We start from the raw sequence: 15,339 nt of genomic DNA on the forward strand, positions 1-15,339 counted from the left end.
GTGCGAGATGTTAAAGTCCATTTTTAAAAACGTTGCTTCGACGCACCGCCGCGTCCCCTGCGTGTCCAACGCTTGCGATATTTGCTCTGTGTAACAGAGGCAAAACTCGCTTCTCCTTTCTCTCCAAACCTCATCCGCACAAAGAATGAGGGCCATTGTGTCGCTCTCGTGGCATACCTGACCTCATTCACATAAAGAATGAGGATAATCTTGGCATGGACGGGACGAGGAACGACGTAACCGCGAGGGCCACTCGGGCCTGCCTCGCGCTGCCTGGACGGTTCAGCCTCCTCAGGAGCATCCAGGGATGTGGAAACATCATCATCCTTGCTTCAAAGGATGAGTAGAGTATTCCTCAAAGGTTTACAGCATCTCAACAGAGAAGAGTAAAGGTCCAGATCAACGCTCGGGGAGAGTGATCTCAGGAACCCACTCGTTATAACTGCGACTTTCTTCACAGAACAGGTGAAGCTTCTCCAGAGCTGGATCCTCCCATGAGTCCTCAGCTGGGTTCTGTTAAAACAGAGCGGAGGAGTTTTAAAAACCATGTCTTGGGACAAATAATTAACTTGATATTGCACTTAAATGTTACTTTTGAACATAATTCTTAATCTCACCGTTATAAGGACACAATGAGCGTCCTCGAGTTGACCCTTGGCACCGACAAGAGCGTTGAGACGTTTCAGGTCGTTTACTCTGACGATGCTGATGTCGTTGTCAAAGCAAAACGCTTGGATCAGAGTGAAGTGAATCTGGAGAGCGACGTCACACTCAAAGTCATCAGTGGCCAAAAGGCAGAAAGACACACTATCAGGGTCCCTGTGAACACAAAAATGGGGTTGAAATGAGTTAATCCGCACAGAAGCATAATACGGATAAATATACAAGACATGGGTTATTATAGCATGGAAGAGTTCCTCCAAACTTACTCGTTCATTATTTTTGCGCACTCGTAGACGCCAACAGTGAGGCGACCCTCCGCCTTGGCAGACAGCAGGGCTTCGGACAGGGATTTTCCTTCATTAACCATCTTGGTTTGGATTGAGGTATGCAGTAGCTGCTTGAAGTACAGTCAGTAGTGGCTGGAGCTGAGCGAGATAAGTTGGGAGTGAGTTTCCACCTGACACGCGACCCGTACTTATAGTGGGATAGTGGCACGCGTTTTCACCGCGCGTTCTGATTGGCTGTTCAGAACAATAAAGAAACGGACACATCCAAGGCGCGTGCCTTTAGACATGCGTGACATCTATAGAACTGTAAGAAAGGATCAAACTCTGATCCTTTCACTTTTGTCCTTAATTAAACAGATAAACTTTTCAACTCAAAAGACATGGCATCCAACAAGCTGAAAAGTAATGCACGCATGGGGTGTTGATGAGTGACTAAAAAGTTCTGCGGTGTGACATAGGCTATATGCTATTATTCCATCAAACAATTATTTTTAACAGTTTTTTGCTGTTGATATAGTTATCATTCGTGGAATATTTCACAGTTTAAAATTAACTAGTGAATGCAAAAAGAGCTAATTAGTGGGAAAAACTTGACCAATTTCAGAACGATAAACTCCCTTTACATGCGTGTAAAACACAACCTTATAGCCTGAAATTAACGTTAAACGTTAAACAAAACAATTAAAAAGTGAATTAATCAACATGTTGGCATATTTATTTCATCAGTTATTCCATGAAAGTTATAAATGTGAACTTATTACAAATTGGTGATTTTATCAGACTTTTGCTGCTGATTTGACATGTTGAAAGTTATTTAATACCTAGGCTATTTGGTGATCGCCTTCACATACGCGTGGCTAATTTGCATAGCCTGACTTACGGCGCGTGGCATCTGGACGTGCTTCTCTTTTGCTATGGAAACACTCCCCATCTGCTGATGGGGGAAGATAACGGATCAGCTGAGCAAAGTTCAGCTGTATTAGACTTATAGCTTACCTATTTATGCCTGCAGACACAAACACTTTTTATGGTGCCTTTAAATAATAAACGTGATATAGCCTACTGCATTTAAACCATTGGTTTGTTGACTGAGTAAGCTATAGCTTTGCGTGTTTGGAATTTTTATTAAAATCGTCTTGAACGCATCTGAACAAACTTTTGCCTGACTTTTATTATTTTAATGACTGCTAAATCATAGCCTATATAGAAAATGAAATGGCTTAGCAACAGATGACTGTGCTTATCTGACTGCAGCTGCGGGAGGGACTAAGTAAAAGCAATTGTTCGATTAGTCTGCTTTGCGCTCGAGCAGGTTTGTCTTGGAACACCTGTCACTCTCGCGCACTAAAGGGGGTAGGAACGGGATGGCCGGACTGCAGATGTGATACTAGAACAATGCATCCGTTGCAAGTCTGAAACGAGTTATTTTCTTTTTACTTATTTGCTTTGTATATAAAGAACAAGCCTCTATGGGACGTAGTGTATTTTTGCAAGTGTTTAAAAAGATTTAAGTTACCATTTATATTGTTTGCATGTATGAAACTCAACTTGCAAAATATCAGGAAAACATTAGCCTACACTCCGGTCTGGGTTTGTTTGGTGTTTTTTTTTTTTCTGCAGCTTCACTACAACGAAAAGTTACAACTGAATCTGTTCATGCTCCATTTTGAAGTAGACACAAAAAAACTTGCACACAATAGTCATATGTGCTGCTGTGATGCGAGGGGCCAGTGGGGGCATCCTAAATGAGGCCTCTCCATCTGCTCCTGTTCTGCAGGGTAACAATAGGCCTGCATCAGTCATCGTCAACCTGTTATCTTGAGCCTCTCAAATAACCAAAAAAACTTCTTTCGTTCGCTCCATATACGTTTGCATTCAGTAGCCTAATGTTAAGGTTTTTCTTGACATTGGCATGATGCATGTATCAGGATGTTTTTTTCTTTAAAACCAGCTTTAAAACCACCTGTGAACAAAGTGATTAAAATGTCAATGCATATTGACAGTGGTTTATTCACACATCATTAAATGCGTTAAAGCTGCGAAATTTTCTGCAAATGGAGAACATAAGAATAATAAACATTGCTGAATTTTCAGGGTGGCCTACATTTGGAAAGCTGCCTGTTATCACGTGGTCTTTGGTCGTAGCAGGCCAGATTGGGCAGCGGGGCGTCATGGCACGCGCATCCTATTTGCATTTGTAAAGGCGTCTAATAATAGAAGTTTCTGAACTAACAATAGGGCCGTTTCTGTGTGTCCACAGATGGCCACACACTCCACCTGTCTTTTGCGCTGAGGGAGGGGGATGCATGCGATCCCTTATCCACATTTGCCAACTTTCACCAATAAATTCTCAGCTAAAATATAACCTACTAAAGTTCATATAATATTCAAAAAAATGTTGTATTAGTGTAATTTGATCCGCTGTAATATATCACTTTCATTGCTGATATATCATAGCTTATTTAATTATATAGAAGCTCTTAAAGAGAAAATGTATCCCAAGTAGGCTATAACAAAGTTATTTGAATCTTTTGAAGAGAGTGAGGTGAGATATTACTTTTTTGTTCGTGTTTAAACAGTTGGTCCGGAGATAATAGAACACATTTTAATAGCCTACATCTAAAACGCACAAAACCAAGCAAAATTAATATAGGCCAAAATATGATTGATAATAAAACAAAAATAATACTGCTTTAACGCATTAGCCTAATGCATTTGATTTAAAAAGATGCTAAAGTAGTCGAAATAATTAGTTGAAGTCTGCAGCAAGCCTCAAAAAGTGACATTATAGCTTTCATCAATCTGCCACGAGCCGGAGTGTGACAATAACATTAGCATACCAATGCACCATTCAGGCGAACCAATCAGAAGACGCTTCTTTCATAGCCACCACGAGCCGAAGAGTATAAAGGCAGCGAGCACACTCCGTTAGAGCACCAATCCTTTCGGATTTACATCCAACTTCAGTTCTGCTGTCTGCTCCTTGTGGAATTACAACCAGCATCATCATGACTTTTGAAGAAGTGCTCATCCAGAAAACCAGCGAGAGAGCTCAGTGCACTGGACAAGCACTGGAAGAGGTTTTGCTTTCTGCCAAAGCGAACGATTACCTTACCATTGGCGTTTACGAATCTGCCAAAATTATGAATGTGTGAGTATGCTGTCCATTTTCTTCTTTCATGTTTCCTTTTTTAATAAAGCACTTCGACTGATTTAGTAGTACACGTGATGTTAATAATTTGCCTTTTCTTGTATTTCAGTGACCCGGACAGCGTGTCTTTCTGCGTCCTGGCAATGGATGAGGATTTTGAGTATGACATCGCTCTCCAAATCCATTTCACTCTCATCCAAGCCTTCTGTTTTGACAACGACATCAGCATCGTCAGAGTGAATGACATGCAGCGTCTTGCTGAGATTGTTGGTGACAAGCCTGAACAATTTGAGGATGCTCACTGTGTGCTCATCACGGTATGTACAGAAGTAAATATTTTACTCTCTTTGGCAAAAGCAGAAACTATATGTGTGCATTCGCAACGTTTTGGTGTCATGCTAAATTGCATTTTATTATCATCACAACAGAACCCAGCTGAGGACTCATGGGAGGATCCAGCTCTGGAGAAGCTTCACCTGTTCTGTGAAGAAAGTCGCAGTTATAACGAGTGGGTTCCTGAGATCACTCTCCCCGAGCGTTGATCTGGACCTTTACTCTTCTCTGTTGAGATGCTGTAAACCTTGAGGAATACTCTACTCATCCTTTGAAGCAAGGATGATGATGTTTCCACATCCCTGGATGCTCCTGAGGAGGCTGAACCGTCCAGGCAGCGCGAGGCAGGCCCGAGTGGCCCTCGCGGTTACGTCGTTCCTCGTCCCGTCCATGCCAAGATGATCCTCATTCTTTATGTGAATGAGGTCAGGTATGCCACGAGAGCGACACAATGGCCCTCATTCTTTGTGCGGATGAGGTTTGGAGAGAAAGGAGAAGCGAGTTTTGCCTCTGTTGCACAGAGCAAATATCGCAAGCGTTGGACACGCAGGGGACGCGGCGGTGCGTCGAAGCAACGTTTTTAAAAATGGACTTTAACATCTCGCACGTTTTTTAAAAATGAAATTGCTGCACAATATAACGTGCCTTATTGTCGGCAATGTGCTTTCCACTTTCCAGAATTGTCTTATTCTCTAAAGGTTTCACTTTAGAAATATTAATGTGACAAAAAAAGAAGAAAAAATAACTTAAAAATCCATAAAGGTTTATAAATATTTGATATAAAAGTGAAGACAAATATTTAAATATGCTGTTTCAAACTTTGCATTGTAGAAATAAATAAATGAGTGCATACAAACAATAAATATGTTCAAATGAATAATTTGTGTCATGTGTTCTCTTCCGCAAATGACTGCATTTCTTAACACACACACACACCATATTTAACATACCCTTATTTCGTAAATAAAAACGAGGCTGTGCGTTCAGTCCGTTTAGAAGTTGGATTGGTCTTGTTCAGCTGAGACGATATTGAAAAACTAAAATAATATATAGGCCTACATGAACCTCACTGCACGCGTATCCTTCAGGCTCATTTTTATTCGCGAAAAACAATGGCTTCTATAGTGAAAAAATGTCCCTTCACAAAGTTTTCTTTCTGAAGTAACTCTGGATTGGGGGCAGCATTTAGCGTCAGCTGCCATCTGCAGCCGCTGGTGATCTGCATGTGTAAAGCTACAGCACAATAGTAGCGCGCTGTCCCGTTAAATTGGGGGCCCCAGCACAAGGAACTCATTGTTACCTCGGCAGATGTCTGAGGCACGACGCTACTCCATCTGCCAAGCAGCGCAGATGGGAGGTGAAGGCGGTGTCGCGGGGTGAGTGTTGGGCTGCCAATCCTATGGCTCACTGTCAGTTGCTGTATTGTTTACAAACCGCCCATGGCTTCTGCACGGATTGCTGGCTGCGGCTCTCAGCGTTGAAAGAGAGGCTTCAATGAAAGCACAGAGGAGCTGTAAACTGATTATGCAGGGCTATTTAGTGAAAGTTTGTACACAAAAATGGAGAAAAGCAGTAAGGGCTGACAGACGTTTTCATACATTTTTATTTGCAAAAATAGAAAACAGCTGGCTGACAAGACTGAAACATAACATAGGCCTAGTTAAGCCTCTGATATAAACAGATTTCCTATGTAGGCTAATTACAGAAAGCAAATGATTTTAAAAGCACTGTGATTGTGAACGTTTAACAATAAAGATATGAATTTTCTCATTGATTTGGTCTATTAAATATTTTGTGCTAAAAGCCATGATAACTGAAAAACAGTAATTACACAACTCCCACAGTTTTAGGCTGAGGATTTTTCACCCAAGAATTTAAATTCTTTAATTTATTCACCCTCATGTTGTTCCACATTTGTATAACTTTCTTTATTCTGTGAAACAAGATATTTTGATAAATGTTACAGAGTTATTTTGTCCATACAATGAATGTCAATTGGCTCCAGTATTGTTTTGGACCCAACTGACATTCATTGTACTATGGACCAAAAAAAAAAAAAAAAAAACATCCATTTAAAGGTGCAGTAAGCAATTTCTCATAAAGGCTGTTGATATTTGAGATCACCAAAAACAAACACGCCCCTACACAAAAGGATCACACCCCAATCTTGATGCCTTGGCCCCCACATTCACATACAAGCTACACTGTAAAAAGTTATCAGTGTACTTAACTTAAAAAAGTGAGGAAACCCGTTGCCTTGAAGATATTAGGTAAATAAACGTCATGCATAATTGAAACAATTAAGTTGTGTGGAATTGTCAATGTCACTTAACTAAAAAAAAATTCAAGTACACATGAAGTTTATTACTTTATAATAATAATTTTAAGGCAACGACGGGTTTCCTCACTTTTTTTTAAAGTCAACTGATCACTTTTTACAGTGTAACGACTATGGCGAAACCTGCTGTGCCTGCCGCCCAAGGGTATGATGTCATCAATAAGTTAAAGCAATTTGTATTACTATGATAATTCAGGTTGAATGTCTCTTTGTTATTTAGCTCCTCTACTCCTTCGATAACGAATATTTTACAAATGTGACAAGATTAAGGGTTATAGCAATCACTAAAAAGTGAACCAAAAGAAAAAAAAACATATATTAGGAGTATGTTATCTCACTTTTCGGACTCACTTTGAGAGCTGATGCTTAAAACGGGCAGTGGAGGAGGTTTAGACGTTCCTAGTCTCGCGTAGCCAGACCTCCAGACTGACGGAAGAAGGTCTGGACTCCATCGCAGCTTTCATTGGCCAAGGACCGCCCAGAAGGTCGTCTGACTGATATGTAATGCAACCAATCCCAGTTCGTTTGATACGCGCCATGTTTATGGTAACGCTAAATGTACCCAGCATTTAGTTGATCCTGGTAAGCGCTCATCGTCACAGTTGTAAACACAGCGGCTTTCTTCTTCCATGAGGGGGTTTGGCATCACGACAGCTTTGTTTCCAGGCGGACCGTTAAAGAACGTGACACACACACTCCCGGACATCCTGTAGAATTCAAGCAATTAGATGACGACTTCAAAACTCCTGAGGTGTTTCCAGTGTGCCATATGCATCAGCTTGCTTACTGCACCTTTAAGAAAGAACGCACAGTTTTGAGGTGTGCCGTAGATTCCTGTAGGCACGAAGACTGTCTCTTTTAGGATCTTTGACGACTCCACTGATTGTAGGCACAAACTCGGCTCCCCTGTTTCTCTTAACTCTGTGCAAGAGTATGCGGTAAACCCCTGTAATGGGACTGCGAATGCGCTTTCCTTGGTTATTAAGAATATGTTCATGAGTGACTCCCAGTTTCTCCAGGATACCTTTTACCTCCTCCTGGTCTCTGTCTAACTCCCCCGGATCGGCCTCGACCAGATGAATGGGGTTGAGCTGGTATAAGGGAGGAATAGGGCGGAAGAGTTCCACTGGCAACAGCCACTCGCAGCCCAACATCTGGTCCAGTGCGCATCGCTCTAACGGTTCTGGCTTCAGTATCCCCCGGATCAGCCGCTGACATGGAGCAGATACCCAGGTTGGCAGGACATAGGCCCCGTCCAGCACACTTTGGCGCAACTTGGCCACAGTGTCAGCACGGAACGGCAAGGTGCCAGTCACCATGAAAAAGAGGAGGACGCCCATTGCCCACACATCCACAGGTGGCCCGATGTAAGACTCGTCTTTGAAGAGCTCCGGAGCTGCATACGGAGGAGAGCCGCAAAAGGTGTCTAGGGCTTGGTTGTGGTTCTTGACCCTCTTGCTGAAGCCAAAGTCAGCCACTTTAATGCAGGAGTTAGTTGTGTAAAGAACATTTTCAGCCTTCAGATCTCGATGGATGATGTTGTTCTCGTGCTGAAATGAACACACGCGCAAATATATCAATTTAAGAAATTCAACATTCTCACGCAGTGATTAAAATGATTTGGTTCAATGACATACTGTACACAATAAAGAAATGGAAAAAACCATTAAAAAAATCTAGTTTCAAAAACATTTTAGAAATGTAGTAATTGTATTCATGTTAGTTTTATATTATTTTGAAAAGCCTTTTAAAGAAAAAAATACTTTAAAGGGATAGTTCACCAAAAAAATCAAAATACTGTCATCATTTACTCTCCCTCAAGTTGTTCCAAACCTGTATGACTTTCTTTCTTCTGCTAAACACAAAAGAAGATATTTTGAAGAAAGTCGGTAACCAAACGACTGATGGACCCCATTGACTTCCATAGTAGGAAAAAAAAATACTATGGATGTCAATGGGGACCAGCAACTGTTTAATTACCAACCTTCTTTAAAATATCTTCTTTTGTGTTTAGCAGAGGAAAGGAAATCATACAGGTTTGGAACAACTTGAGGGAGAGTAAATGATGACAGAACTATCCCTTTAATGCTATATTTTAAACATTTTTGAAGGTTATATATATATATATATATATATATATATATATATATATATATATATATATATATATATATGAATTATTCATAAATGTCAATTAAATATTTAAAAAAAATCAAAATATTAACAAACAGGTTTTTTATTGTTTTTTTTAGACATAATAATAAAAGATCATGCTAAACTACTTAAGAATACTTTTTTAGAATTTAGTTTGTTTCCTTATGATTGTTTTGACATTAAAATATCTAAATTAATTTTAATGCAGACATGTTAGACATAGATGAGGTGTATTTAAATCATTTTGTGTATGAACTGCATTTTAATCTGTACAAAAATGAGCATAATTGACCCATTTAACAGTTTTACTATACTTATTATGACTTTCAATTGATGTGTTTTCTAAAATCTAGAGTACAATGTATTTGAGTCTAACCATGTATTTGACTGCTGACAGGACTTGGGCGAATACAATCTTGCTTTCTCGGTCAGGGAGTTTTCCTCCAGAGATGATTCTGGTGTGGAGTTCTCCTCCTCCAGCCAACTCAAGAACCAGGTACAACCGACTTGGCGTCTCCAGTACCTCATAGAGCTGCAGTAAGTTGGGGTGATACAAGCTCTCCATGTTGGAGATCTCTCTGGACAGCATCCTCTGGGTCGGCAGATCGAGCCTCATCTTATCCATGATCTTAATGGCAACCTTGTCTAAGGAAATGCGTGCAGAGTCAAATCTGAATGATGTCATTACACATTAATCCTGTTACTTTCTTAATTCTGACCTACTACACCCTAGATTCAAAACGTCGAAGTGTTTGTTTACAACCACTTTGATAATGAAAAATCTCATACCTTTGGTGAGGGCGTGGATGGCCAATTTGACCTTCGAAAAGTTCCCACAGCCGATCTGACCGTGGACTTTGTAGAAGCCCACCCTTCTGCCCACCGTCAGCTCCTTTATGGTGTTTTCGTCTTTGCACATTTCCAGCGTTAATTTTTCCAGGGGTGTCAGGCGTTTGGAAGGGTCTTCCTCTTCCTCCTTCTCTGACCCACATTCTGAGCTGTCCGTCAGAGTGTAAAGATCGTGCCGATGCACCTGTGGCGACACCTGAATTGTGCTTGCAGGCATTTTGCAGCTGCTTAAGACTAAAAAAAAACAGGAACCAACATTAAACAAGAAGCAAATCAGTTACAGCGCACAATATTTGCTTGCATGCATGATGCATAAAAACATCTAATCTTCTTGTTCTACAGTAAGAAAAAAAACAAGCAGAACAGCTGTGAATTCTGTGAAATTGTTCTTTAACAAACAGAATCAAAATGTATAGCTGGCATGAACATATAACTGCAGCTCATGCTAACGCTAATCACATATATAGACTTACTTCACCTTGTTAATAATTTTATATTGTCTATTTAAACACTATATGCATTGAAAAAACTTCAACATTTTAAAAGTTAACAAGCATTTTGACAAGCTTTGTTGACTAAATTAGAACACTACACAACATTAGAAAATATAAAATCATTTATCTTACCGTTGTGCTCTCGCAGTAGACTAATGCACGGCTGCTTTTCTTTTTTATGGGATCAGAAGTCAAAGAATATCTCCACATGTTTATTTTTTAAGATCTGATCTAAATAAGTCAGAGTAATACTTCTTTTGCAGGTTAAAAAAATAGTCAAGGTAAGGTCAAGTAAGACCAACATATAGATGTTCACTTTAACTGCCCTGTTCAGTAACTGCATAAATAAAAATCACTGATGTGGTTTCCCGTCAACAGTCTTCCTGTCTCCACGGAAGTCTCCAGTCCATCACGTTGTCAAAGTGAAACAGAACATCCTGGTATCTTGTTTCCTAATCTGCCAGCTTTATTTAGAGCTACCTTAATCCTCTCTGCTGTCTGAGACGATGCCTGTGATAAACAAAAGGCAAGAGCCACTGCGAAAGGAGGGTGAATAACTGGCAAACATCGCTGATTCTTTTGAAGCACTCATGGGATATATTGTCATGTTTGTGCTGGTGGGATACACTCATGCAGGAGGTCAGGAGACCCTAGATGTGATCGTCAGTGATCTTAATGAGCCTGATCTTTGACTGTACTGACGTTATGTAACAGCATTACTAATGAGATTACTGCAGGCCCTCCTTGACACATCAAGGGCTTTGGTCGATACTATGATTATTACTAGTCCACCAGCCTCTCAATGTGAATGATGAGGCTTCACATTCTCATTCTGGAGAGCACGTGTGCCGCTCGTGATGGGAAGAAAGCATCTGCGGGCTGATATGTTTTTTTTTTCGGTGTATAATATCTGTGCATATTATTATTCGGTGTATAATATTATGATATATTCTCTGTCATTCTATTCAATATATTCTATGCCATGAGTTATCGTTGACTAAAATGAAAATTATTGGGAAAAAAATTAATTGAAATAAAACAAAACATTTTGATTAAATAACTAAACAAATTTTAAAAAGTACTGAAATAAGTTGAAGTAATATAAGTTGCTTCCTGCTGTATCAGTGGCCAATGAGATCGCTGCTCATCCTTGCTACTGATCAGCATTGGCTATAGAGAGCCTAAGTCCCACCCCTTCCGGTCACCACCATGGACTTTGTTCAGAAAAATATTGTATGGTAGTCAATGGCGAGAGACAACAAATATTTTGATCTCGTTTGAATTGTGCCCTGATTTACACATATGATGTTTGTCAATTTAAAAGATGCATTTTAAAGTCAAGAAAGTCGCAGCTTGATGTAAAACTGTTGAGGTATAAGACTGTGAAAATACGTAATTACAAAGACTACAAACCCAGAAGGCGCACATGCGACGTCATACCTTTTCTCTCAATGAATGAAGCTAACTTTACTGAAGCTAACGTCTGTCATTTTTTCTATAGTCTTACATTATAATCGTAATGTAACGCCGTCATGCCTGAGTGTTTTGAGCCAGAATACACACATACGAGCAACGGATCTTGTGACGTACATAATGGGAGACGAGAGATGTAGTTCATTGAGCGATTTTCACATAAAACTAAACGTTACTCTTCTGTTTTATGACAAACTGCGACTTTATTGACTTTCATAATTACCTTTTAAATTGACAAACATCATATGTGTAATTCAGGGCACAGTTCAGACGGAATAAAAAGATAAGTTGTCTCTCGCCATTGACTTCCATAGGCTACATATTTTTTCCGAAAGAAGGTCCCATGAGCCGGAAGCGGAGGGGCGGGACTTAGGCTCTCTATAGCAGTGCAGCGTGCTTCAGAAACCCTCCACCATCCCCAGCTCCACCTGTATAGATCTGCTATGGGTAAATCAAGTATGCTATATTGTGCAGCAGCAGAAGCGTGTCGTGTATGTATTGGCAGTAGCAACTTAGTCCCGTACTTGCTCCGCAGTATGACAATGACAAAAAAACTAAAAATTAATCACTAAAAATTATTTTAATTTACTAGTATTACTACAATTCCACTGATTATGTTGCATGTAATAATGTCTGCATTATTTTCAATGCATTAGATTTAAATGTCCATCACTCATCAGTTGAGCTAATGAGTGATTTAAACTGTACTTAAAAAGTCATTTATTTCAAGTCTGATTCTTTGAATGAACCAGCATTTTCCTGGTATTTGACGTCACGAGCCACTTCCTTTGTAGTGTACAAAGTCTGTGTGCCTGAGGAAGTCACTTAATTGCCAACGTCTCTATTGATGAGATTACAAGCTTTATCTGGAACATGGCCGTTGTGTTTACAGGTGTGCGGGCAACATGCAAGAGAACTCAGGCCGTAATCTCCCTGAAGTCCTTGTCACCTGCCACTGCACCCCTTTTGAATGACCTCTCACATAACAGTCTTCACAGCTGTATGTTCATAAATGCTCATTTATTAAATTAAGAACATAACACAGGAAGTAAATGAAAGAGATTTAGCATATATTCCAGGGGAAATGCATTTTCAAATGAATACAACTGTCAAACACAAACAGGTGGGTGAAGTTGGCCCTCACGTTACAATGGACAGATCATAACAGGTCTCAGTTTTTCCTCCTCTTCAGGCGAGGGTCCATCAATCCGTAAAGGCTCTGCTGTTCCAGCTCTCTCACCCTCTGACGCAGAACCTCGATCTCTTTGTTTTTCTCATCCTGAATGAACTGGAGCTTCTGAAGTCATAAAAACAACGATACAACAAAGAGGTAGAAATAAAGGTGTAATCATAAACCTTGCTTTCCACAATGCTTTGAGGTGTTTTGACGGACGCTGCAGTATGACTCACTCTTTTAAAGATGTTCTGTGGATGAGGAGCAGAGGCCTGTGTCTGTGGATGACTCTTTGCAGACATGCTCTGGGCCCTTGCAAGCTTAGCACCAAACTGCAAATGGATGAAACATTTTTACAGCCATAAAACTAAAACAAACATTGAATAGTGTATTAAAACTATTAAAGTTTTCACAAAATTAGGTTACTGAATTAAATTCTACCTCCATTTGAAGTTTAATGGTTTGGCTTTGCTTTTCTTTCTCCTTCTCCCTCATCTGCCTTCTCATCTCCTCCAAAGCGCATTCATTTCTCTCATGAGCCACTTTCAGGTCAGTTTCTTTAGCATCCACTTAGAAAACAAGATATAAATGTTTCCTTTTTGAATGTATATTCTTGCAATTTATCTATACTGGACAGTAGCTATACTAACTGTCTCATCTGTTTTATCATGGTAGATAAAAAGTGTTGTGATTTTCACTCACATTTCCTCTGTGCTTCTTTTTCACGGTCTTCCAACTCCCTCTGGTGTTGATCTTGCAGTGCTTTCATTTCAGCCGCCAGGCTTTGAAGCCGAGTCTTGCTTTCCTACAACCACACGGAGAATCAAGCTCAAACAACAAACACAATTTTATGCTTATGCCAGCAGTAATTGAATACAGCCCCATCTTACCTCTATTTGAGCTTCATTTTCTTTCTTCAACTGAAGAGCTTCATTTTTCAGCCTTTCATTTTCAACTAGAAAGAGTTGTGATCATTCATGCACATTTTAATTTGGATTGGATTACACTGAAATGTAGTGTGTTATATTAAAGGGACAGTTCACCCCAAAATGAAAATTGAGTCATCATTTAGGCTACTCACCCTTAAGTTGTTCCAAATGAGTTCTTTTCTTCTGCTGAACACAAAAGAATATATTTTGAACAATATGGATCCCCAAACAGTTAATGGACCCCCTTGACTTCCGCAGTATGGGGAAAAAATATTATAGAAGTCAATGGGGCCCACAAATGTTTGGTTACTGATATTTTTCAAAATATCTTCTTTTGTGTTCAGCAGAGTAAAGAAATACAGGTTTGGAAAAACTTGAGGGTGAGTAAATGATGACAGAACTTTCAAAAAAAAAAAAAAAAAAAAAATTTCAAGAGAACAGTAGCTAGCCTACGAGTTAAGATTATTTCTCTAACGTTACCTCTGAGGTCGCACTGTTGTTGTAAGGTGTGTTGTAGACCTTTGACAGTTTCCAAAAGTCCATCTCTCTCTGTAGAAGAAAGTAAACCATGTCAAAGAAGGTGTTATTATATTATATATACTGCATTAATTAACGGGATAACTTTACGTAGAAAGAGTGCAAATTACTATATTGCAATTCAAGTATGGGGATAGAAATGTAAACCCTAAAATTCACATAAAACATTTTAAACAACCGAAAAACTTCAACATGTCTACAATTACACCGCCAGATGGCAGCAGAGACCAATTTTTCCCAATTCTTTGGCGAATACCTTATTTTATATCAATATTTATTGTCTTACCTTCAGTTAAATGTTTCTCCTTGTTTTGTGCGAGTTTTAGAAATCTGCTAGTCTCGTCCAGTTGTATTTCAAGAGTACTATTTTCCCCTTTCATCTCCGTAATTTTCTTAATCACACAAAACGTAACGTAACGGTTAGGTAACTTTTAAGTTAATTTACCTCAGAACATTACGTTAGCAGCTAGCGCATTCACAGAGCTTTTATAACAACGTTCTTCACAAAGGTATTTTTATATCTGAAATATACATTTAGAGATCTTACATTCTCCAGCTGGATGAAATCTTTCACAAGTTTAGTCAAGTCGACGGCAGTTAGCTTTTTCATCTTGGCCAGCGTTTAACAAGGCAGCAACAATGATAAATATTTGACGCTTAGTCGTCACTTTGAGGACAAATTATAGTAAATGGAGTATGGTAAACGTCTTTCTCAACGTATATTACGGGTATGTTTCTAGGACAACACATGGAAAGAAGCATGTGTGTGAAATGCAGTAATGCCTTCGAATTATTAACCACATGATCCCTGGGAGTAGTACAGAAAAGTCTTAAAGGGATAGTTCACCCAAAAATGAAAATTAGCCCATGATTTACTCACCCTGAAGCCATCCTAGGTGTACATGACATTCTTCTTTCAGATGAATACAATCGGAGTTACATTAAAAAATGACCTGG

General features: G+C 39.5%; 4 protein-coding genes across 4 annotated transcripts; 1 reads left to right on the top strand and 3 right to left on the bottom strand.

Moving 5' to 3' along the window:
* Positions 1-399: 399 nt before the first annotated feature.
* On the bottom strand, positions 400-1,246 carry LOC308705669 (growth arrest and DNA damage-inducible protein GADD45 gamma; the record flags this gene model as incomplete). Its single annotated transcript, XM_081390795.1, is given in 5 exon segments — positions 400-513; positions 618-819; positions 930-1,072; positions 1,074-1,198; positions 1,201-1,246. Coding segments are annotated over 5 exon segments (630 nt in total).
* Positions 1,247-3,958: 2,712 nt separating this feature from the next.
* On the top strand, positions 3,959-4,643 carry gadd45gb.1 (growth arrest and DNA-damage-inducible, gamma b, tandem duplicate 1; the record flags this gene model as incomplete). The annotated part of the gene is made up of 3 exons (XM_081390494.1): positions 3,959-4,101; positions 4,211-4,418; positions 4,530-4,643. The coding sequence occupies 3 exons, from the start codon at positions 3,959-3,961 to the stop codon at positions 4,641-4,643; spliced, it is 465 nt and encodes a 154-aa protein (XP_081246620.1).
* Positions 4,644-6,025: 1,382 nt separating this feature from the next.
* nim1kb (NIM1 serine/threonine protein kinase) lies at positions 6,026-9,992 on the bottom strand (the record flags this gene model as incomplete). The annotated part of the gene is made up of 3 exons (XM_081391440.1): positions 6,026-8,322; positions 9,303-9,571; positions 9,716-9,992. 3 exons carry the CDS (start codon positions 9,990-9,992, stop codon positions 7,567-7,569), a joined length of 1,302 nt encoding a protein of 433 aa, XP_081247566.1. The 3' UTR covers positions 6,026-7,566.
* Positions 9,993-12,588: 2,596 nt separating this feature from the next.
* On the bottom strand, positions 12,589-15,189 carry ccdc152 (coiled-coil domain containing 152). The gene is made up of 8 exons (XM_081391933.1): positions 14,930-15,189; positions 14,669-14,774; positions 14,326-14,394; positions 13,807-13,871; positions 13,619-13,721; positions 13,358-13,485; positions 13,153-13,248; positions 12,589-13,039 (listed from the first exon to the last, which is right to left on the bottom strand). Exons 1-8 carry the CDS (start codon positions 14,990-14,992, stop codon positions 12,914-12,916), a joined length of 756 nt encoding a protein of 251 aa, XP_081248059.1. The 5' UTR covers positions 14,993-15,189; the 3' UTR covers positions 12,589-12,913.
* Positions 15,190-15,339: the final 150 nt, after the last annotated feature.

The sequence above is a fragment of the Scardinius erythrophthalmus genome, assembly GCF_964197995.2.
Source record: "Scardinius erythrophthalmus genome assembly, chromosome: 17".
Classification (NCBI taxonomy): domain Eukaryota; kingdom Metazoa; phylum Chordata; class Actinopteri; order Cypriniformes; family Leuciscidae; genus Scardinius; species Scardinius erythrophthalmus.